This window comes from Budorcas taxicolor, chromosome 13 (assembly GCF_023091745.1).
Source record: "Budorcas taxicolor isolate Tak-1 chromosome 13, Takin1.1, whole genome shotgun sequence".
Taxonomy (NCBI): Eukaryota; Metazoa; Chordata; class Mammalia; order Artiodactyla; family Bovidae; genus Budorcas; species Budorcas taxicolor.
The window spans coordinates 7,702,477-7,726,818 of NC_068922.1; the positions used below are offsets into that span (position 1 = coordinate 7,702,477).

The 24,342-nt window shown below is 39.2% G+C and overlaps 1 protein-coding gene across 1 annotated transcript in view; it reads right to left on the minus strand.

The window, feature by feature from the left end:
* Positions 1–24,342, minus strand: part of SEL1L2 (SEL1L2 adaptor subunit of ERAD E3 ligase) — a 91,063-nt gene that overhangs the window by 60,203 nt on the left and 6,518 nt on the right. Inside the window, exon 2 of the mRNA XM_052651129.1 lies at positions 17,579–17,747. Coding sequence (XP_052507089.1) covers positions 17,579–17,747 — 169 coding nt within the window. The remainder of the gene's footprint in view (positions 1–17,578; positions 17,748–24,342) is intronic.

The following is a 24,342-nucleotide window of genomic DNA, read 5'->3' on the forward strand; positions in this document are numbered from 1 at the left end:
TCAATTTAGTAACACCAGACGCATTTAGTGTCTAATTTCTGCTTTGAGTTATAGGTTATCTATACTTAATGATTAAGAGGAAAAATAATGGGAAAACATATTAATTTGTGCTTGGAATGGCAATCGGTCCTATTAAGATGCTTTCACAGAGGGAGAATAAATGTTGAAAGGTTGTCTCTACATCCTCATACATGTGAGAAATGATTTACCACTATAGATTTCTATCCATGGTTTTTACCTTTACATGTAATTTTATTTTGGGCTTTCCAAATGTACTCAAATACAAGTTTTATGTACTATAAGAGGGCTTCATTACCAGTAAAATTATCTTGACAACACTTTTTCTTTGTATAGGTTAATGATTTCCAAATTTGGGTAAAGTGCAGTCAGGAAATGATTTGAGGATTTGAGGAGACAACCCTGAAGTTGTTGTAAAGGACCTTCATGACTCTGGGGTCCTCTGAGCAGCCGGCCAGTGGATGCCTGTTGCTTTGTCCTGATAGGAGCTCTTCAGTGACTGGGAAGGGCTGGGGATGAGCCTCAGGGATAAAGGGTGAGTAGGTGTGCCAGAGGAGTATCTATGGCAGCAGCAATTGTGGAACTTGCTCCAACTAGATGAATTTGGACTTCAGTGTTTGTCAGAGATATAATTTGTAGACAGTTCTAGACTTTTTATTACTTTTTCAGTCTTATTATCAATATTCTCTAATTTGGGGACTGTCATGGGCTGAATTGTAACCGCCAAAATTTGTATGTTGAAGTCTCATCCCCCAGTACCTCAGAATGTAACCTTATTTGGAGGTAAGGTCTTTAAAGAAGTGATTGAAGGAGGCTCTTTGAGTGGAGCCCTAATCCAATATGACTGGATGTCTGTTTAAGCAGAAAAAACACCAGCAGTATGCTGGCATGGAAAAGAGACACTATAAGGACATAGTGAGAAGGTGACCAGTTATAAGCTAAGGAAAGAAGCCTGAGAATGAACCCTTTAACCCTTTAACCCTTTGATTGTGGACTTCGAGCCTCCAGGACTGTGAGAAAATCCATTTCTGCCGCTTAAGCCACTTTGCCTATGGTATTTTGTTATGGTATCCCTGGCAAACTAATACTGATGCTAGCTCTGTATCACATGGAAAACAAGCTACCTCTTCTCCCCATAAGAAGGGAGGTACCCAAACTCAGCTCAGATCAGTGGCTACTCTCTAAAAGCAAGAAGGACTGAGATTTCCCATGGGCCTCCAAGGTTTCCAGATGGACTGGACCTCTGACTTTCCTAGGCAACTGGATGCCCAAGCAGCCCACCTCTGACAAGGCTGTGTTCTCATTACTGTACTCAAAGTACAGTGTAGTTGGTGAACCTTCCAAGTAACCATCAATCTCTAGACCCAGATCACTTTTCTGAGACAATGGGATGAACAGGAATCTATGCCTCTTCCTTCTGATACTTCAATTGTAAAATTCTCTAATCAAGTCTATTTCTTAACTCCTGTCACTTGTCACTGTGGAATTCATGCAAAATCCTCTCATTCATAATGCTGCTGCTGCTGTTGCTAAGTCGCTTCAGTCGTGTCCGACTCTGTGTGACACCATCGATGGCAGCCCACCAGGCTCCCCTGTCCCTGGGATTGTCCAGACAAGAACACTGGAGTGGGTTGCCATTTCCTTCTCCAATGCATGAAAGTGAAAAGGGAAAGTGAAGTCGCTCAGTCATGTCCGACTTTTCGTGACCCCATGGACTGCAGCCTACCAGGCTCCTCCGTCCATGGGGTTTTCCAGGCAAGAGTACTGGAGTGGGTTGCCATCACCTTCTCTGCTCATTCATAATGACTAGAAGCAAATCTTTAGAAGAAAAATGGCCCACTTGCTTGTTTCAGATATAAGAAGAAAGAGTAAAGTTGGAGACAACTTGTTCTCTGCCATTCATACATTACTTGTTCATTTAATTGGTATGAACTGATTCTTACCATGTGTTAGACACAATGCTAAACATTGTAGATTAGCCTGGCAGAGACAAACATGTTTACCAAAAATTACAAGGCCATCTGGTAGGCTCTACATAAGAAGGCACTGTGGGAATACAGGGGCCTTCTTTGTTTGTGAGCCACAGAAACCCAATCTGATTGACTTAAGCTGAAGGAATTAATTAGGAGGTTCACAGATTCAATGGGGTTGATCAGGAATCAAAGCATCCTTGTAAACAGTGGCAAGCACGACCACTGGGATGGATGAGGATCGAATCCTTTTAAGACCTTCCTCTCTCTGTTCCAGCTCCCTGATGAGTCTGATGAGTCTAGTAGGGAAGACAAGGCATCTCATTACATTCTTATAAGAATGTATCCACTGGGGGAAACCTAATTCCAGAAAAGGAAATTGGGATGTTGAGAAGGGTAAAATGGATGATGGGAAGCCCACAAACAGCAAATGCCCACCCACTTCAGGTCCCTTACTCTAGCCTAGTGAAAGAAAGAAATCTTCACAGATGAAATGGCACTTTAGACAGTTCTCCAAAGGTAAGTAGGAATTTGCCAGACCAAGAAGATGAAACTGGTACTCCATTTGGAGGAAACAGTTGGTGCAAAATAACTGGGGTGGGCAGTATGTTTTAAACGAAGATAGAGAGCTTGCAAGTCATAGCTGGCCAGGCGGTCAAAGCTGGCAGCCAATGATGCTGAGGAGAGTGGACAGAGATGTGAAGAACGAAAGGGAGGAGGCGACTCAGGGCACTGTGAAGGTGAAGGCAGGATTGCTAGGAGAAAGACAGAGGGGTAAGAAGCGGCAGGAAGCTGGCCCTGATCAGAGATCGCTGCTTTTAAGTCTGAAATTATATTGGTGCAATGGCTCTACATGTGGCTGGTAAATGGCTGAGGAGAAATAGGGATGAAGTTGACTGGAATCCAGGAGGTCTAGCAAGTAAGGCAAAGTCTTACAACAGGGATGTTCAATCCTGCAGGGTGCTGGAGGCCTCTAGCCACTGACTGATGGATGAAGAAGTAAAAGAGCCCAGCTCCCTTGGCTTGTGGGAGGGGGCCAATCCTCCAGTGCAATTTGCTCTTCAAAATCCTAAATTTTGAAACTCTATCTTTGCTCAGTTCCTTCCCTTGCCTTAATCTGCATTACTCATTTTCTTAAATGTTTCATCAGAAAATTTAATACTTTAACATTTAAATTCAAGTATATAAATATTATCTAAATGATCTAGAAAAATAAAAGGGAAAAGATATTAAATTCCTTAGTTTGAATCTCAAGTTTTATTACTTCTTGAATCACATAAAGGACCACTGAGAGTTAAAAGACTGTCTTGACATTGAGAGTTAAAGGAGATGAATATCTTTTAATCTGACTAAAAATTAGGTGCTTTCACCATTAAAATGATACAGAAAAATAAAATGGGAAAATCTTTGCTCTGCAGAAAAGCTTGCCTCCACAGACACTGCATCTATCTAATTTTAACTGTATTTAATATAAACCAACTTCAGTTTCTGATTTTCCAAATAATGCATCAGAAGAGCTCTTCACATTTGCCCTTAATGTCTGCTAGAAAGATACAATCTCAGATAAGGTGGGAGAGTAATGATCCATTTCTAAAAATAATATTCCACCCAAGAAAGAATGACTCAGCAGAGTTTAGTCAGATAAAGATGCCATCAACTCAAATCCACTTGAATACAGCACAGATATTTACAACAGTCAAATTTATTCATTCTGTCCCCAGATCATTGTCCTCAGACATAAATGCCTCTGTTGGTATTTCTTGGAAACGGCAGACAAATTATAAGTTAAAAAAAAATTTTTTTTTCCTCTTCAAATATCTACTAAGCAAAGCTTAAAATGAGAGAGACCCTGACTTAGAAAGATATAATTCATGATCTAAAATCCTTAATTTATCAGAAAGACATGCATTATAAAAGAAGTGAATAATCAAATAATGTATAGTTATAGTTATAATTGGTGCTAATATTCATAAACCACTTGGGTCCTAGGCAATTTTCTCATTGGCTGTCATTTTACAGATGAGTTGGTTTATGCACAGAGCCTATAATACTTCTCAGAGCTACATAATACGCAGAATCATGTGTTAAACACAAAGTTATTATCAAATGATGAAAAATTTGAAAAAAGGTCCAAAATACATTTAAAAAATAAATTTACTGTAATTGTTTAAAGTATTTTATAGTTTTTTCTTTATAGTAATACTTCATTTACCTGACTCTTGAGAAATATGTTTCATATAAATAATTTTCCCCATTAGATGAATCATATCTCTTTTTGACTATTTTCTGATGTAAATCCGTCTAAAAAGGGTACAATATATTCTTCCACCTTCCCCAGCAGAAGATAATGAGCGTGATTTAACCAGGTCTTGATGATTCAGAGCATCATTATACACACATGATAATTCCCAGTCTGGTTGGTTTGGACATGATTATGTAAGAAGACAATGCTTATGGGAGGCCTTGGATAATGGAAAGACCTTCAGCGGTGAGGAGGAGCAGAAGGGGCAAGAAAAGAAAGTGGCACGCTGTATTCATGTCCCCTGGGGTGGACAAGAGTGCCTGCTGGAAGTGGCTGGTTTGACACTTCGGTGTACATGGTAATTTGTAGCACCTTAGGTCACTGATTCCCGAAGGGTATGTAGGATAATTTTTTTATTGGAGTGTAGGTGCTTTACAATGTTGTGTTAGTTTCTGCTGTACAACAAAGTGAATCACCTATCAGTTCAGTTCAGTTTAGTCGCTCAGTCGTGTCTAAAGTGAATCACCTATAAGTTCAGTTCAGTTCAGTCGCTCAGTCGTGTCTGACTCTTTGCGACCCCATGCACCGCAGCATGCCAGGCCTCCCTGTCCATCACCAACTCCCGGAGTTCACTCAGACTCACGTCCATTGAGTCAGTGATGCCATCCAGCCATCTCATCCTCTGTCGTCCCCTTCTCCCGCCTTCAATCTTTCGCAGCATCAGGGTCTTTTCAAATGAGTCAGCTCTTCGCATCAGGTGGCCAAAGTATTGAAGTTTCAGCTTCAGCACAAGTCCTTCCAATGAACACCCAGGACTGACTTCCTTTAGGATGGACTGGTTGGATCTCCTTGCAGTCCAAGGGACTCTCAAGAGACTTCTCCAACACCACAGTTCAGAAGCACAGATGTATACATATACTCTCTCCCTTTTGAATGTCCCCCCACCCTCACCACCATCCCACCCCTCTAGGTCATCACAGAGCGCTGAGCTGAACTGCCTGTGCTGTGCCGCGGCTTCCCACCAGCTATCGATTTTGCACATGGCAGTGTGTATATGTCAATCCTGCTCTCCCAATTTTTTCTCACCCCATAAAATAATTTTAAGTGGTACACACACAAACTTTAAAACTTTGATAGTTAAAATACTTTATACTCACCTGTAGATTCTTTTTATGTCAAGTGATGCTAATTTCTATTTTTTTTTAAATAACCGTGAACTATTTCAAACATACAAAAAAAGTACAGAAAATGAAACATACCTCACTATCACCCTCCCAGCCTCACACACAGTTTAACTGATGGTAACATTTTGCCTCACTTGTTTTATGTATCAATTGTAAGGAAACAACGTACAGATACAGGCAAGCCTCCTCCCAACAACCCTGGACCTTGTTCCCTCTTCAGAGGTGGCTATTTTCCTGAAGTTGCTGGGTAGCTCTTCATTTATTTATTTGGTTGCGCTGGGTCTTCCGTTGCTGTGCACAGTCTGTCTCTAGCTCTGGAGAGGCTACTTTTTAGTTGTGGTGTGTGGGCTTTACGTTGCTGTGGCTTCCCTTGTTGTGGAGCGCAGGCTCTCGGACATGCAGACTTCAACAGTTGTGGCATACAGGCTTGGTGGTTGTGGCCTGATGGGCCCTAGCGTACGCCGGCTTCAGTCGTTGCAGCAGGCGGGTGGTCATGGGCTCTAGAGCTTGGGTTCAGTAGCTGTGGCACACAGGCTTAGTCGCTCCGTGGCGTGTGGAATCTTCCTGGACCAGGGGTCAAACCTGTGTCCCCTGCATTGTCAGCCTGATTCTTCTGTACTGTACCACTAGGAAGGTCCACTGTGTAGCTCTTTTACTACATATGTGTACCCAATGTTATTTGTATATATAAGTAGCATCATACTATGTATACTTTTGCAACTAAGTTTTTCATGGTTTGAGATTTATTCATCTTGATTCAAGCAAGCTTCATTCATTCATTTTAACAGTGCCAATTGTCTGGTCAAAATTCTTTGTATGAATGAAAGTGAAAGTGAAAATGAAAGTGAGAGTCGCTCGTGTCTGACTTTTTGTAACCCCATAGACTATACAGTCCATGGAATTCTCCAGGCCAGAATACTGGAGTGGGTAGCCTATCCCTTCTCCAGGGGATCTTCCAGACCCAGGAATCGCACCGCGGTCTCCTCCATTGCAGGAGGATTCTTTACCAACTGAGCTATCAGGGAAGCCCAGTTTATCTGTTCATTCCTTCATTATTTCTCCTAGGCCTTCCATGAACATTCAGTTTTTCCACTTGTATGCTACCAAAAACAATTCTGCAATGAAAATCCTTGTGCACATTTTCTTCTACGGATGTGTGAGAACTTATCTAAAAGTACATGTGCAGAGTGGGATATATGCATCTTAAACTTTACTAAATATTACCATATTGCTGTTCAAAGAGGTTGTACCAAACTTCACTCTCACTCTCTGATATATGAGAGTTATTGTTTCTTCACATTCTGGATCACTCATGGGGTTATCTTTTAGTTTTGCTAATCAGTGTGAAATAATTATTCTTTGCTATTGAATTTGTTTCTTCAATTATAAGTGAAGTTAAGTATATTTACTGACCTTTGGTTGTTTTCCCTTTTCTGGTAAATGGCAAGAAATAAATGTTAGTGAGGGTGTGAAGAGAAAGGAACCCTTGTATACGGTTGGGAATGTAAATTGATGCAGACACTATGGGAAAAGGTATGGAAGTTCCTAAAAAAATTAAGAATAGGACTACCATGTGATCCAGCAATTCCACTTCTGGGTATTTATCCAAAGAATATGAAAACACTAACTTGAAAAGATATATGCCCCCATGTTTTCGTCACTTCTGTATTCACAATAGCCAAGACGTGTAGACAACCTAAGTGGCCATCAATAGACAAACAGATGAAGGAGATGACATTGCACCTCTGCCATTACATACCAAAATCCTCTGTACATATAAGACTGACTCTAGACTCTCTTCTATTTTTCAATCTATGTACCAAAACATCATTTTATCGGAAGAATTTAGTGGGACAAGTTCCCCTTATCATTCTACTTCAAAAGTATCTTGGCTATTTTTAGACTTGCTTTCACATATACTTTAAAATTTATTTTTTTTTAATTGGAGGATAATTGCTTTACAGTGTTAAGTTGGTTTCTGCCATACAACAACACAAGTCAATCATAACCATATGTATATGGTTATATATATGCATATCCCCTTCCGCATGAGCCTCCCTCCCAATCTCTCCCCCCCCCCCCCCACCCCTCTAGCTCATCACAGAGCACCAGGCTGGGCTCCCTGTGTTATACAGCAGCTTCCCACTAGTTACCTATTTTTCACGGTAGTGAATATATGTCAGTGCTACTCTCTCGGTTCATCCAACCCTCTCTTTCCTCTGCTACCTCCACAAGTCCACTCTCTACATCTGCATCTCCATTCCTTCCCTGCAAATAGGTTCATAAGTACCATTTCTCTAGCTTCCATATATATGAGTTGGTATATAATATTTGTTTTTCTCCTTGTGACTTACCTCATTCTGAATAACAGGCTCCAGGTTCATCTACCTCACTACAACTGACTCAAATTCATTCCTTTTTATGGTTGAATAATATTCACTTCCTTGGTGGCTCAGTGGTGAAGAATCTACCTGCCAATTCAGGATATATGAGTTTAATCCCTGGGTCAGGAGGATCTCCTGGAAAAGGAAATGGCAACGCACTCCAGTATTCTTGCTTGGGAAATTCCATGGATAGAGGAGCCTGGAGGAGTCCAAGTAGTCACAAAAGAGTTGGATACAACTTAGTATCTAAACAACAACAGTATTCCATTGTATATATGTACCACAACTTCTTTATCCATTTATCCGTCAATGGACTTCTAGAATGCTTCTACGTCCTAGCTATTATAAATAGTGCTGCAGTGAACACTGGGGTACATGTGTCTTTTTTAATTGTGATTTTCTCAGGGGATATGCCCAGTAGTGGGATTGCTGGGTCATATGGTAGTTTTATTCCTAGTTTTTAAAAGAATCTCCATACTGTTTTCCATAGTGGCTATATCAATTTACATTCCTACCAACAGTGCAAGAGGGTTCCCTTTCTCCACATACTCCTACAAACAGCATTTATTATTCGTAGGTTTCTTGATGATGGCCATTCTGGTTGATATGACCTGATACCTCACTGCAGTTTTAATTCACATTCCTCTAATAATGAGTGAAGTCGAGCATCTTTTCATGTGTTTATTGGCCATCTGTATGTCTTCTTTGGAGAAATGTCTGTTTAGGTCTTCTGCTCAGTTTTCACAAATACTTTTAAAATTAGTTTGTCAAATATCGTGAAAATCCTCTTGATCAATTTTTAAGCTAATTTGACAAGATATACTATCTTACAATTTTGAATTTTCCCATTCACAATCATAATAACTATTCTTTTATATATTATTCAAAAAGGTTTTACGATTTTCCTTTTCTCGAACATCTTGTATATCTTTTATTAGATTTATTCTTATCTTTTACTTTTTATTGCTATTTTAAATAATACTTTAGTCATTTCATTATATTTTGCTTTTCATACATGATATACAGAAATGCTATTGAGTTTTATATATTAATTTTAAAATCTAGCAACTTTTCCAAACTCTATTAATTCTTATAGTTTAACAGATTTTCCTTAATTTTTCAAGATCAACATCATATCATTCTGGTGAATTGTTCTTATGAACACTATGTGGTGATGCTTTCTCTCTATTAAATGTCTTTACCTTGAAGTCTATTCCGTATACAATTAATAACAGCTTTCTTTCACTTAGTATTGCTTGAGATATCATTTCAGTCCTTTTACTTTAAGTCTTTTTGTGTCATGCTTAAAGTATATGTCTTCAAAATGGTATACAACTGAGTACAATATTTTTATTTTAATCTAAAGGTCTCTTGTTTTCACTTCATATTTTCTTTCTGAGCTGCATTCAGGGAAATTTCTTCTGATCTTTTCTTATTTTATTAATGTTCTCTTCAACAGTATCTAATTTTTCTGTTTACCCATCTGCTCACTTAATTTAAATGAATATGCTTTTGTTTTTCCTTAGTTTTATTTGGTTCTTTGGCACAGATGCTCATTCATTTTTCATGATGCCTTCTCTTTTTTCTTATGGTTTCTTAATCATTTAAAAATACATTTATTTCATAGATTTATTTTCCTAAACTTGGGGGGGTCTATGCCTTATATGTTGTGTGTGTGGGTGGATGCATGTACTTGCAAACTGACTCTCGCTGAGTAGAATTTTTTTAACTTGGTTCATTAAAATTTTTTTTCATGAAAGCTTATTTCCAATAAGGTTTTTAATGTAGAAATTGTGGAAATGTTTCTCCAAAAAGTGATTTTGTGTTGCTTCTGTCAGGTTTCCAGATTTATCAACTTATTGGTGGAAGGAAATTCATATATGTGAACATATTGGCTTGAAAAGTATTCACAAAAGTACTGGGTGGCATAAATTCAAATCCAAATCTATATAAGGTGCAGGAATGTGGTGTAAGTTTTCTCCAGGGAGATGCTTTTCTCTGTGAGAGCCCAAGAGGAGGAACAGCTTCCTTGATATTTGCCTATAATGGTGGGTGGTTTGTTGGTATTTCCTAATTTCGTCTTTCACTGTATACACATCTTTGTGAGACTCTTCGCTTTACTCATAGCTCTTCATTCCAATTCTCTTGTCAAAAATCCTTATGTCTATTTTATTTACCCAGCCTAGGATTAAAATTCAAGGCTCATGCGTTACCAGCTCTGATCACATCTTGCCAAAACATCAATTTACAGGCTTATTTTTCATTATTTCTAGCACCTGGGGATTTCAGTTTCATGTGAGCCCAGCTCTGCATTTAAAAAGAGTTTTGGTATACTTTAGGTATAAATTTTAGTTATTTGTAGCAGTAGGATTTTTATATTGAATTAGATCACCATTTTGCAGAATAGGAGAGCTTCAGTGATTTAAAAAAAATCAATTTATTTGCAAAATGTGTTGATTCAAAGAAAACTTTCAGTAAGTAATAGGAAAGCTATTAAAGGGTACACAGATTGGGTTCCCTAATAACCAGACTTTTCGGGGGTTAGTTATTAAAAGGTAACCTTGGGTATCTGGGGGAGAAATTGGATTGGGCAGAGAGAGAGAAGCTATGATGCAGGCCTGTAACAAAGAATAAGCCTGACTCCACAGTGCATCTATTCCTTTAACTCTAAGCCTTGTGCTCTGTTGCCTATTCTTTTTCAAGCTGGCTCTGCACCTTTTGTAAAAGAATGTTGCCTGTAGCCTGAAACATACTTGAATGCCTATTCTCAAGTTTCTGGTCTTTAAAGGCATACCACGTTTCCATTCATATAGAGTTAAAAAGTTGCAGAATGGAAAATAACAATTGTCTTGCTGGAGGATAATAGGTTTATAGGAACATTGTCAAAAGATCTGCTTGGACAGCTGCGAGAATAAAGGATTCCTCCACCAAAAAGTTTTCAACAAGTCATACTTTTCCCATTTTAATACAAAAGAAGCCTGAGTTCTAACTCAGGTAAGATGGTTCTTTGGAACATTAATCCACCATCTTTTTGGTCACTGATTTTCTGAATAAAATCACTATTCCTCACCCTAGCAACGCATCTCTTGATTTACTGACCTGTCACATGGTGAACAGGACAAGTTTGCATGTGGTAAAAAGCCCAGTAAAACCCTTTCTTGACCACGCAGGGTGCTCTGGAGTTAACATGTCTCTTCTAGCTTGTCCCAATTAGGCCGACATGGTCAAGGCTTTATGCGCCTAAATTGATTAGCCATTAGAAGTGGGCTTTTCCTGGAAGGAGGCATAACCTTGGGTTATGCAGTTGTCTGCACAATGGCACCCCACTCCAGTGTTCTTGCCTGGAGAATCCCAGGGACGGGGGAGCCTGGTGGGCTGCCGTCTATGGGGTAGCACACGACTGGAGTGACAGCAGCAGCAGCAGCAGCACCTAAGATAGTCCCTGAAGGAACTGCTGCTGAAGGCTGTCTGTGAACCTTGTTGCCTCAGCAACTGGGCAACAAGTTCCCAATTGAAGAGAGAATCTGCATGGCACTTCCCAGTGTCCTCCACATACATTCCAAAGTCAATAAAGTTTATCAAATGATAAACTTAGCCTAGCTGGTCACAGACTCCAGAAGTGAGGAAAAAAAAATGTGGAGACTAGCTTAAAGTAAGATTCCAAGACACCGCCCCCCTGCCAACCAAGCATGCAGGGATGATATGGTCTGATCACCAAAATTAATGAGGATTCAAGTCTAAGAACTGCCAGGAAGGATCTGGTCAGGAAGGACAAAGAAGCTGGTGTTCCAGTTTCCTGCAGGAATAGGCTCCACTGTTCCCACTGCATGATTAATTATTGATTTGTCTTGCTAACAATTTAACAAAGATAATTACTCTATTAGGCTCAATTCTGACTCAGAAGGAAGTATTAATTGTTGAAATTATAGTGATAAGATACCCTGAGAGAAAATGAGCATGCCATTAAAAAAGTGTAATGGGATGTTAAAGTATTGTGTTCAGCCCTAAAACACTATTCAAATGTACTCTTAAAATGTAAGGCTTTATTGTTATTATTCATTTATTTTTTGGTCATGTCACACAGCTTGTGGGATCTTAGTTCCATGACCAGAGATCCAACCTAGACCCACTGCAGTGGAAGCGCCAAGTCCTAACCACTGGACCACCAGGGAATTCCTAAGGTTTTATTATTTTTATGTAGCACCTATATTATAGAGCTTGCTGAACCTGAATTCAGAAGATCTGAGTTTACATCTTAGCTCTGTACAGGAAGAATTCAACTCATTAATTCAGCAAATACTTATTCATATTAAGTACGACAGACACAATGTTAGGCATAGATCTTGCCTTGAAGTAAAGGGAATACAAATGCTATTGGTTGTAGTTTCAACTCTAGGAAAAGGAAAAACTGGTAGTGGACTGAAAATTGGTAAATAGTTCCTCTACTTCCAAGATGTGGAAAAACACATTCATATTCTAGAAACAGCTTGATGTCAACCTCCTTAAGTTCTAATTTTTTGAACAAATTTTTATACACAGTTTATGACCTTGAGTTAAGGAGATATGATCACTAAGAATTAGGAAGTTGTTTGGAGAATGTTATGTTAAATCTCATTTTTTCTTTTCTGAAGTCTGAGGAGTAGCATTTATATAAAACACCTATAGCCTATGTTTTATGATATCTTATGCACAAAAAGGTGAAAAGGAAACTGCATGAGAATGAAAATTAACAATGTTTTCAGCCAGTTCTATAACCATGTATGCCTTCCCAAGTGGAACAGTGGTAAAGAATCTGCCTGCTGGTACAGGAGACACTCGTTCAATCCTTGGTTTGGGAAGATTCCTTAGAGGAGGAAATGGCAGCCCATTCCAGGATTCTTGGTGGGGAAATCCCAAGGACAGAGGAGCCTAGTGGGCTACAGTCCATGGGTCGCAAAGAGTCAGACACGACTGAGCAACTGAGCACAATAACCGTGTGTAACCCATGCTCCTGGCTCATTTTACAGCTTGTACACCTTCTGTCTAAGGAAGGTTTACTTCTCCATGGCTTTCTCTACTTTATTAACTGCTAATTCTACAGTTTCCTGACACCAGGCTTCTGTGTGGGGTTGGAGAAGGGGGACAGGAGAGGGTGTTTGCCTATTTTCTGTCTACCAATGCTTATTAAGGCGTCTTCCCAAACAAAGGCAGTGCACTCTGTATAAGGCATTCTCATAATTAAAATTTTACGTTTTCAACCTCATCACATGTAGATTTTCATCTGTCATCAGTGGGTAAATATAATACTGGAGATTTATGGTGGATTATTGTGGGCTCTAGGCTCTAAACTTGGTCCTGCCTTGTTACCTTCTACAAGGATTTGGATAAAAGATTGATAGGCATGCTCATCAAAAACTTGAATGACAGAAAACTAGGAGAGTTTGATTGATATAATAAATAGGTTGAAATAATCCCAAATGAACACAAGGAAACTAATAGATATAACTGTAAAATCTTTCACTTAGATTCAAAACTTTAGATGAACACAAAAGGATGAGGAGAGACTTTGTGTTTCTTCTTGGTGAGGATATAGTCCCCGGTTATTAAATTCAACATGAATCTAGTTGTTGCTGTGACAGTATTTAACAGCCACATTTAAATAAGAGAAGTTATCCTAGATGATCTGGGTCGATCTGATTCAAACAGTTGAAAGGCCTTAGGAATGGAATTGAGGTTTCTCTGAAGAAGAAAAAATTCCAGCTGTGAACAGCAGCTTCAGGTCCTGCCCAAGAATTCCTTTCTGCCCTTGTTGATAAACTGCCCCATGGATTTTGGACTTGCCCTGCCAGCTCCCATAATAATCATGTAAGCCAGTACCTTACAATAAATCTTCATATATATATCACCTACTGGTTCTTTTTTTTTTTCTGGTTGAACACTGATTGATACACTGGTGTAGTACTTTTAGGTGAGAAAAGATTTCAGCTTGCTCTAACTTTGTCACGGATCATCACTGGAAGTGGGTGCCAGAAACAGCTCACAGAATCTTAGAAACAATGAGCACATGCCACAGGATTGTGAGGATGGGGGCAACAGCTCCGTGACTGGAGTCCACATCCATAGCAGGATTATTCTGTCCAGCTCCAGCTGCCTAAGATCACCATGCGGAAGGGATTTTGGTTTAATGTAAGTTAAGAACTTTATAAGAAAGAGATATCTTCAATAACATCACAGGCTGCCCTGTATGATGCAGTGAGCTTAGTCGCATGTATTTAAGTAGGAGCTGCTATTATCTGCCTGGAATATCTGATGAAAGATACTGGCCGAGATGACCACTAACGTTTCCTAATTCTAAGATTCTATAATATTACTTTTAATAACTATGCTTCTAATGCTTGCCACTAAAAGTCCTCCTCCTTTCAGTTAATGCTATTTAATTCCCCTTGTTTAAAAAGTCTGGTTGTCTTCTGATTGTCTTTCTAGAGCCATTCCATCCTGCTCTATGCCCACATGGGTTCTTCAAAGGACTCCTTTGTCCTCAGGCTTCTGCTTAGATTTGGCCGAGAGGCATCACCTGGAAGCCTGAAGGACAGGAGGAGAGTTAAGTATTCCCTGGTTTCCCAGGTCTTGGTTGTTATGGGCTGACTTTGTCCTTGACCTAAGGTCATATTCCTGTTAGAGAGCCCTCTCCATATACCTCTTGCTTTCTTTCTCAGCATCGCTGTAGCCACTGCTGCCCTAAGACCCTTCAGATCTAGGGGTGGTAATGAGATTGCTGTTACTATACTGGGGCAGGGGATTACTTTGTGGATTCTCTACACTCTGTGTGCCCTTTCAGAAACAGGCCCTTGATTAAACTTTACTTATTTTCTTGGACTCTGAAATCACTTCAGATGGTGTCTGCAGCCATGAAATTAAAAGATGCTTGCTCCTTGGGAGAAAAGCCATGACAAACCAAGACAGCCTATTAAAAAGCAGAGACATTACTTTGCCAACAAAGGTCTGTATAGTCAAAGCTATGGTTTTCCCAGTAGCCATGTATAGATGTAAAGTTAGACCATAAAGAAAGCTGAGTGCTGAAGAATTGATGCTTTTGAACTGTGGTGTTGGAGAAGACTCTTGAGAGTCCCTTGGACTGCAAGGAGATCAAACCAGTCCATCCTAAAGGAAATCAGTACTGAATATTCATTGGAAGGGCTGATGTTGAAACTGAAGCTCCAAGACTTTGGCCACCTGATGTGAAGAACCAACTCATTGGAAAAAACCCTGATACTGAGAAAGATCGAAGGCAGGAGACGGGGATGACAAAGGATGAGATGGTTGGATGGCATCACCGACTCAATAGATATGAGTTTGAGTAAACTCCGGGAGTTGGTGATGGACAGGGAGGTGTGGCATGCTGCAGTCCATGGGGTTGCAAAGAGTTGGACATGACTGAGCGACTGAACTGAACTTATATGACCCAATTTAAATGTGTCACTTATATCCTGTAAAAATCCTACCTGATACTTCAAGTCACATGCATGTCAACATTTTTATGTCCTATATAGAGCCAACTCTTCAACTGAGCAGTGAACCATCTTTTGGAATAAATATGGGAAAATGCTCTTAAAATATTAAGATTTTAAAATTTAAAATCTTTGCCAAGGCAAGACTCATAAAGATCAAGCAGAGAATAGAGTCAGTAAGAGTCTTTCCAGCTCTAAAACTAACCCCTTTCTCTCTTCTGGAATCCCTTTGGTTCTCAGTTTCTTCTGGAATCTTCTGGTTCTCAGTTTCTAATTATTGCTCTTATTAGTAGTGATCACTTTCCAATACTTATAATCCTTATGCCAGAAGGAAACACTTTCTAATTTATGTAAATCTTTATGAATGGATGTTATGACTATTGCAAGACAGGGCTTCTCAAATGTTCTTGAAACGTTTATAAAGGCAGTGATGAATGCATGTACACTCCCTAGAGATGTGGAGGAGAGGAAAACATTGTTTTAAAGTCTTAGGTTTGATAATTCAAAATGTGAATTTTGAAATATACTGTATACATTATACCATTAGTTCTAAAATGAAAATGTTTTCAATGATTATATTTACAATTATTTATTCCCCTTAAAATAATCAAGTAAATTTTGTGCTCAGGAAATTGAGCATCTTTGCCATTTAGTTCAATATTTGCCCTCAGCCATTTTGAGAAGCATGGGATTAAAAGCACTTGTCCCACGCTTACTTGCAAAATACTGTCGACTTACTTTGTGAGATGCATATGGTCCCCTAAGAGCTAGAGGATTTGGGCACCAAACTAAGTTCAAATCCTAGTTTCCCTATTAAATAATGGTTTTATACTGTTAAGAAAATTACTTTATTTCTGTGTTGCAAGTTTCACATCTTATAAAGTGGAAATCATATAACCTATCTTAAGTTGACTAAACATTAAAACAATATGGGAGATGCTCAGTTAGAGTTAGCTTATTATTTATTATTATTAGGCATAATACAACCAGTTCCATATAAGGGAAAAGGATCTCATTTGAAGGGTGGCCTTAGTTACTCTTTTAAAAAGCAGAAGCTCTCTTTATCAATCTCTACCTATCTTATTTGCCAAATTAATCAATGATTTTCATATCTTCTATCCAACTTATGGACTGACATCCACAGCATATTGAATGCTTTGCGGCTAGTGGGATGCTCTTTTGTATAGGTGTTACTTCTGTTTCCACCTTTTGCATATTTACCAAAGATCAAGAGTGCTTGTTGCCAAATCTATTTGCATCAATTGTACTTGTTGTTATTATAATTACAGAATTTAACCAAACAATATGCAAACTTACTAAAATAAGTGCAAAAAGAAAATGTTTCTATGTAAAGTGATCAAAATATTATGGAAAAATGTGATAAGGAGAGCCGCTAAAAGTTATCAAATTTAATTGTAGGTAAACCATTTATATATGACTGGGGGGAAAGTCAGTAAATATCTGGAAGGATTTTGCTCATAGTTGTTCCATAAATGTTTTTAGCACTTTGTTTCATTAAAAATCTGAGATGGGAAATCATAGATAATACAGTTTGAGTGTGCTTTACACTGGAAATACCAATCTAAATAAAAGGCAGGCCATATTTCTATGTCAAAAAATGGTCCAATTTATGTTTCAGTGTTTATAATTTAGATTTAAAATAACTTTAAGATATGTACATATCATTTTTATAATGCCATTAAAAACTGGTATTCTTAATTTTTCTCTGCCAAAGAAGATTCCTTCTCTTACATAAGATGTTAAATGATAGACATTCATACATATTTGTTAGAAGAGAGACAGCTTTCATGTACCACACTTGAATGTTGAAAATGTCTTAAGTTTTGCAACTGAGCACCAGTTAGCTCCTGCACGCACAACCAATGGAGACATTATTTATATTTTTCTAAACTCTTCTTGCACCAGAGAAATCTATCAACTAATCAGGTATGGCTTTACTAGAGAGAGTTTTAGATTGCTAGAACAGAAAGAAAGTGTACTGTATTAACTTCAGTTTTCTTTAGAGAATGAGAGTTTCCACTAGCAAAATATTTGATAAATGTTTTATTCACCTAATTATGGATTTTTTTTATCCATGAGTCCTACCTTGCTTGTTATCATTGGTACAAATTCCAAATCAAGTCAGGGGATAGAAGCTAACAAAATTTAAGGCTTTCATGGGTATAAATCTTTATGACTATATCCCAAGGTTTCTTAGAAAGTAGCTATAAAATTTGATTTTAAATTACATGAAGTCATTTTAAATTTATATGTGAGAGGGAATTCTACTTACAGTGATCTTTATTTCTTTTCCAGAGATCTTTATTTTGAATTCCTTTTTGTCTTAGTTTATGATGATTTTTCTTATTTTCTAAGAGATTTTCTTTTTTACTGATTACATTAATTGGTTTTCTTTGTTCCAATACATTTGATAAATATTGTTTGACTTTGTTCACTGATACCTATAAAGAAAAACATTTTTGCTCATTTTTATGTGTTTTAAAATGAAACAAGAGACTCTTTAAAACTAGATTTACTGAGATATAATTCATATACTATAATATAAATGTATAATTGTACATTTGTTTATTTATTAAAACATTTATTTTTACTTTTTGGCCATGCCATGCAGCATGTGAGATCTTAGTTCCCTGATCAGAGATCAAACCTGAGTCCTCTGCATTGGAAGCCCAGAGCCTTTAACCACTGGGCTTCCAGAGAAGTCCCTATAGTTGTACATTTAACATGATTCAACAGTCTTTAGAACAGTAACAGATAATGTGCAATCATTACCATAGTCAACTTTAGAATATTTTTATCACTTCAAGAAGAACCATGAATCCTCCAACTGTTACCGTCCCTCTACCCCTATCCCCTCTACTCCCAGCCTCAAAGTGAAAGTGCAATCTCTCAGTCGTGTCCAACTCTTTGCGACCTGATGGACTATAACCTACTAGGCTCCTCCATGGGATTTTCCGGGCAAGAGTACTGGAGTGCGTTGCCATTTCCTTTGAACCCAGATCTCCTGCATTGTAGGCAGACGCTTTACCGTCTGAGCCACCAGGGAAGTGAATCCATGGAACCATGAATCCTCCAACTGTTACCCTCCCTCTGCTCCTATCCCCTCTACTCCCAGCCTCATGAAACCACTAATCTGTGTTCTGTGTCTCTACACAGTCCCCTCTTCGGGACTTTGCTGTGAATGAAATCATATAGTATGTGAATTTTTGTGACTGACTTCTCTCACTTAGCATAATGTTTTCACACTCAATTCTTGTAGCTATCGTCACTTAATCCCTTTACATGGCCAGATACGATTCTTTATACACTACGTTTTGTTTACCCATTTGTCCACTGATGGACATTTGGGCTATTTTTACCTTTTCACTATTATGAATAATGCTGCTACAAACATTCATGTGCAAGTCTCTGTATGGAGACTTGACTTTATTCTTATCGTAAGTTTGCCATATTTGGCAAATAAAAATACAGGATGCCTAGTTAAATCTGAATTTTACATAAGCTGCTGCTTAAGCTGCTGCTAAGTCACTTCAGTCGTGTCCGACCCTGTGTGACCCCATAGATGGGGGCAGCCCGCCAGGCTCCCCCCACCCTGGGATTCTCCAGGCAAGAATACTGGAGTGGGTTGCCATTTCCTTCTCCAATGCAGGAAAGTGAAAAGTGAAAGTGAAGTCACTCAGTCGTGTCCGACTCTTCGCTACCCCATGGACTGCAGCCCACCAGGCTCCTCCGTCCATGGGGTTTTCCAGGCAAGAGTACTGGAGTGGGGTGCCATTGCCTTCTCCAGAATTACATAAGCAATGAATTGTTTTAAAGTGTGAGTGTCCTCCCTGGCTTGGGGAGATCCCCTGGAGAATGAAATGGCAACCTACTCCAGTATCTTGCCTGGGAAATTCCATGGACAGAGGAGTCCATGGGGTTGCAAAGAGTCAGATACAACTTACCAATAGACAATGAATGGACAAATATTATATGTTAACCAATGGGCCCATAGTATACAATGGCTCAGAATCAACAGCCAGGTCTTCAAGTCAATGTCACCTCTATGCTATCATTCAGGGATCTGGGCAGACAGAGGCTATGCTAGCTTCAACATGAGGATTCCAAGATTTCCCTGATTTGACTGATATCTAGCAGACAGAAAGAGAAAGAGCACAGAAGATCTTATGCAGACAGTTTTTGTTGTTCTTGTTTGTTTTTGCTTGGTTACATTTGGCTTGCTTGGTTCAATTTTCTTTTATAGGCCAGACCTAGAAGTGGCAGACAGTGTTTTCAGCCACTTTCCATTGGTTGAAGCTGTCACATGGCCCCACCTAACTGCACAGGGAGCTGGGATATTTGGGTGTCATGAGGAAGAGAAAATGGATTTTGATGGGCCTACAGCATCTGTGATACAATGGGATTATCATGCTATTGCTATTAAAAGAAATTTAATTTTCAACTAAAAAATAGCCAACAGCTAAGTTGAGGAGGCAGTGAAGCTTGGCAAATGCCTCTGATTGTCTGCTGTTGCTATCTCCTCCTTCTACAGAGGCTGTTTCCCAATTTTCATTCCTTTCTCACCCAGTAGGAGTGGGCAGAACCACAGCCAGCTGGAGCAAGTATCAGGGAGCCCCGGCAGACAGAGAGCCTTCCTCTAAATCTTAAAAGATTATATAATTCAACAGCAAGTATTTATTCTCTATCTCAGACCCTGTTCTAAGATCTGGGGAGATAGCCATGAACAAAAGTATTCTCTGTCCTCATGAAGCTGAGGTTCTGGTTGGGAAGAAGAGTCAACTGATTAAAGGAGATTTAAAAAAGCAAGAGTAAAAGGGATGAAATTGATTGAAGTTGGTGTTTTTGACACGGATGGTAAGGGACAAATTCTCAGATAGCTTTTGAGTAGACCCCTTTGTGGGGAAGCAGGGAGTTAGTCATACAAACACCTTGGAAAGAGAGTCCTGGAAGAAGGAATAGCAAAGACAGAGGACTTGAAGCAGGAGGAAGCAGGGGTGCAGTAAGACAGCCCACTGAAGCGGAATAGGGTGGTGGGTAAATGAGAAGACAGGGCGGCAGCTCTGAGATCACCCTCAGGATTGCCCATCACATTCTGTATGAAGCAGAGACCCGGGGAGTGTTCTGAGTGGAAAAGCAATCCTGACTTAAATTTCTAAAGGACCACCCTGGATACTGTGTAGAAGATACTCTACGTTGGAGAGAGAGTGGGGAAAAAGGAGACTGCTGAAGTAAACTGGGTGAGAGCTGATGGTGGCAGTCAAGTCAGAAGATGGTAGATGGAAGTGATGATAGTGGCTGGTTTCTGGATATGTTTCAGAGGTATCGTTGGCAGGATTTTCTGTGGAAAGACGATTCATGTGTATTTTTAGTTTTTAAACAGAAAACCCAGTTTGAAGTATGTTTTTAAACTCCAAGTTTGAAGTATGTGCTTTGGAAGTATGTTTTTAAACTTCCAAGCCCCATTAGAGACTGAATATAGCTCTTGATCAGAGTGGCACAGTGTTTTGATAATCTCTTACTTGGCTCTGCTGCCTCTTCACTTCCCCGTCTCCTGAAACTCATGCCAGATGAGCTTTTCTTAAGGATCCATTTGAACACATCACTGACCAGCTCACAAGCCCTCAGTCCTCAGTGACAACAGGATAGAATCAAAATCCATTGCACAGGATCTAAGACTGTTCAGAGTATGGCCTAAAAATGTCACAGTAATCTTATTTCTTACTACTCCCACACCTGCACGAACATCTGCAACAGCCAAACTCTTCTATTCCCTGTTCCCCAAATAGAACAGGTTCTTTCCTCCCTCCTGAAGCCCTTGCTTATATAGTCTTCATTGCTCCCTCTTTTCTGTTATCCCAAATACCACTCCTGTCCCCAGACCCAACTCAAATTCCACTTCTCTCTGACCCACAGTGATCTCCCTCTCCTCTGACCTTGTGATAGCGTCCCTTCTTCATAAGCAACAGCTGAGATTATTCTACGTCATGTATTTCATGTTATATCTACTCAACAAATTCCAGATGCACTGTAAACTCTTTAGTGTAGTTCTCATTTCAAGTAGAGTGTCCTGAGTAGAGGGAATCCTGATGGATGTGTGGGTTTCCTTATTTGGGGGAAATCCCTTGCTTTCTCAAAGCACAGAAAGAGTAGGAACATCTTCTCTCAAGAGAAACTAATTGATTTGTGAGCTTGGAGGAAAGAAGGTTGAATTTATCTCACATTTAAATCCTACATTTAATCCTAATTTATTTGTGGCTAGCTCATGCTTCTTGTGCCTGGCATGTTCCCTTGTGGCTCAGACGGTAAAGAATCTGCCTGCAGTGACGTAGACCCAGGAGACCAGTTTCGATCCCTGGGTTGGGAAGATCCCCTGGATAAAGGTATAGAAGTCCACTCCAATATTCTTGCCTAGAGTATTTCACGGACAGAGGAGCCTGGGGTCTCAGAGTCGGACATGACTGAGCAACTATACTCTTTTTCTTTCATGCTTGTTGTGCCTAGAGACATTTCCAAAGAAGGGCCAGTCCTATGGTTTTTTTGCCTGAAAGCAAAACCAAACAGACACACAAGCAAAAACAGTCCTGGGATACAGGATGCACATTGAATAGCTTTGTGTTTAAAAGAGTAAGGTATCCTGCTGAGGCTAGTGGTTTGACTTAAGGGCTTATTCTGTTTTGTTTGGAAGATAATTAATTGGTTTTATTCTTTAAAAACACACAACTTTACATTTTAAACACAAGAAACTTTGCTTACTTGTTAACATATAAACAGATAACTGTTCATCCAAATTGCTCACATCCCCAAATAAATGTACTACAGATTTTAAAACTATTATTTTCATTCCCTTCATAGTATTTTCTGTTCACCACTAATTAAATGCGTCTAACTGTGGGCAAGTTAACTAACCTCTCTGTGACTCAGTTCAGTTAAACTATTAAATGTAAATGTAAAACAGAGATAATAACATTGCCCTGTGAAAGTGAAAGTGTTAGTCTCTCAGTTGTGTCCGACTCTTTGCGACCCCTCGGGCTGTAGCCCACCAGGCTCCTCTGTCCATGGGATTTTGGGGGCAAGAATACTGGAGTGGGTAGCCATTTCCTCCTCCAGGGGGTCTTCCCCAGCGGGGTCTCCTTCATTGCAGGCGGGTTCTTTACCATCTGAGCTGCCAGGGCCTACTTCACTGGATAATCATGAGGGTCAAATAAGTTAATGCGTGTGAAGATCCTTTCACATAGGAATAAGAAGACATTAGGATAAATATTATTATTATCACTATTATTATATGGCTGTGTTTTAAAAATTAATATTTCTATTTTTCTGTTTCAAATTCTAAACTACCAGGACCTAGGTATTCTGATTATTTAATTTGCTCTGTTCGTTGGTGAACTATGACTTCAGCCTAGAAACTCAGTAAACATTGTTAGTTTTTTTGAAATACATTTCTTTTATCTCTTAAGCAGAATACCCAGAAACCTTTTTACTAGTAGAAAACACTTTTATGCCATACATTTTCTGAACTAACTTCACTTAAAGTCGGGGAGGAGCAATTTTAGCATGTCCTAGGACCCAACAGCTGCCTGGGATATATTTGATACTGAGTGTAAATTAGCCCCAAATTCCATGCTAGTTCTTTAATAGAATTTTGACAACAGCAACATAACTAATGTTAATGGAACTTTATCAGCCTCATAAAATAGTCTTGGGTAGGCAACAGGTATAAAATAAGTAATGAACCAATCTTGTTCTTTCTATACAAATCAGTGATTCATTCATTCAACACATTTATGCTTGGCATTCCCTAGGATTTGAACACATAGTGGCAAATAAGACAGAACTTTCTGATCTCATGGAGCTTTCATTCATCTGTGAGTAGACAGATAATAAATAACCAGTAAAAAAATAAATGAACAAGTTAGTAGCAGGTATCAATACATGCTTTGAAGAGAATAAAACAAGGAGATGTAAAAAAGAGTGAAATGCAGAGAGAAGAGGGATTGGTATACAGGTGATTTAGACTGGATGTCCAAGAAGCCTCATTGAAGAGGTGATTTTGGAGCCAAGAGTTTAATGACAGGAGTTTAATGCTTTTAAAGAAAGCAGTCCTGCATAGATATGGAATAGAGCATTCCAGGCAGAGGGAATAGTGAGTACCAGTGCTCTAAAGTGGGGACAAATGTGTATGTTCTAGCAATGAAAATAAGGTCCCAGTGGCTGAAGGAGTGTGAGCTAAGGGGAGAATTATAAAAGAGAAAGAGAGAGCAGTAGGGGTCATATCATGGAGAGACATGGTAAGGATTTGACATTTTATTCAAAAGACGAGAGGAAGACAATGAAGGGTTTTAAGTGACAGGCTCTTATTTACATTTTAGAAAGAACGAACATTCTGGCTGACTTGTGAGGCACAGATAGTACCAGATTAAGAGTGGGGACACTGGGAGCCCAGTCTGGTGCTCTGTGATGACCTAGAGGGGTGGGATGAGGGGAGGGGAGGGAGGCTCAAGAGGGAGGTATATATACACATGCTTATGGCTGATTCACTTTGTTGTACAAAAGAAACCAACACAACACTGCAAAGTGATTTTCCTCTAATAAAAAAACAAATTATAAAAAAAGAGTGGGGACAGAAAGCACAGTTTAGACACTATCATAGTCAACCAGGTGGCAGATGATGCGACTCAGGTGAGTGCAGAAGCAGTGCAGATAAACTACACAAGCAGATTCAGGATAAGATTTGGAAGTAGTGCAGATAGAGGCTGGATATAGGCTTATTCTGAATGGTCTAGTGGTTTTTCCCACTTTCTTCAATTTAAGTCTGAATTTGGCAGTAAGGAGTTCATGATCTGAGCCACAGTCAGCTCCTAGTCTTGTTTTTGCTGACTGTATAGAGCTTCTCCATCTTTGGCTACAAAGAATATGATCAATCTGATTTTGGTGTTGAGCATCTGGTGATGTCCATGTGTTGAGTCTTCTCTTGTTTTGCAGGAAGAGGGTGTTTGCTATGACCAGTGTGTTCTCTTAGCAAAACTCTGTTAGCCT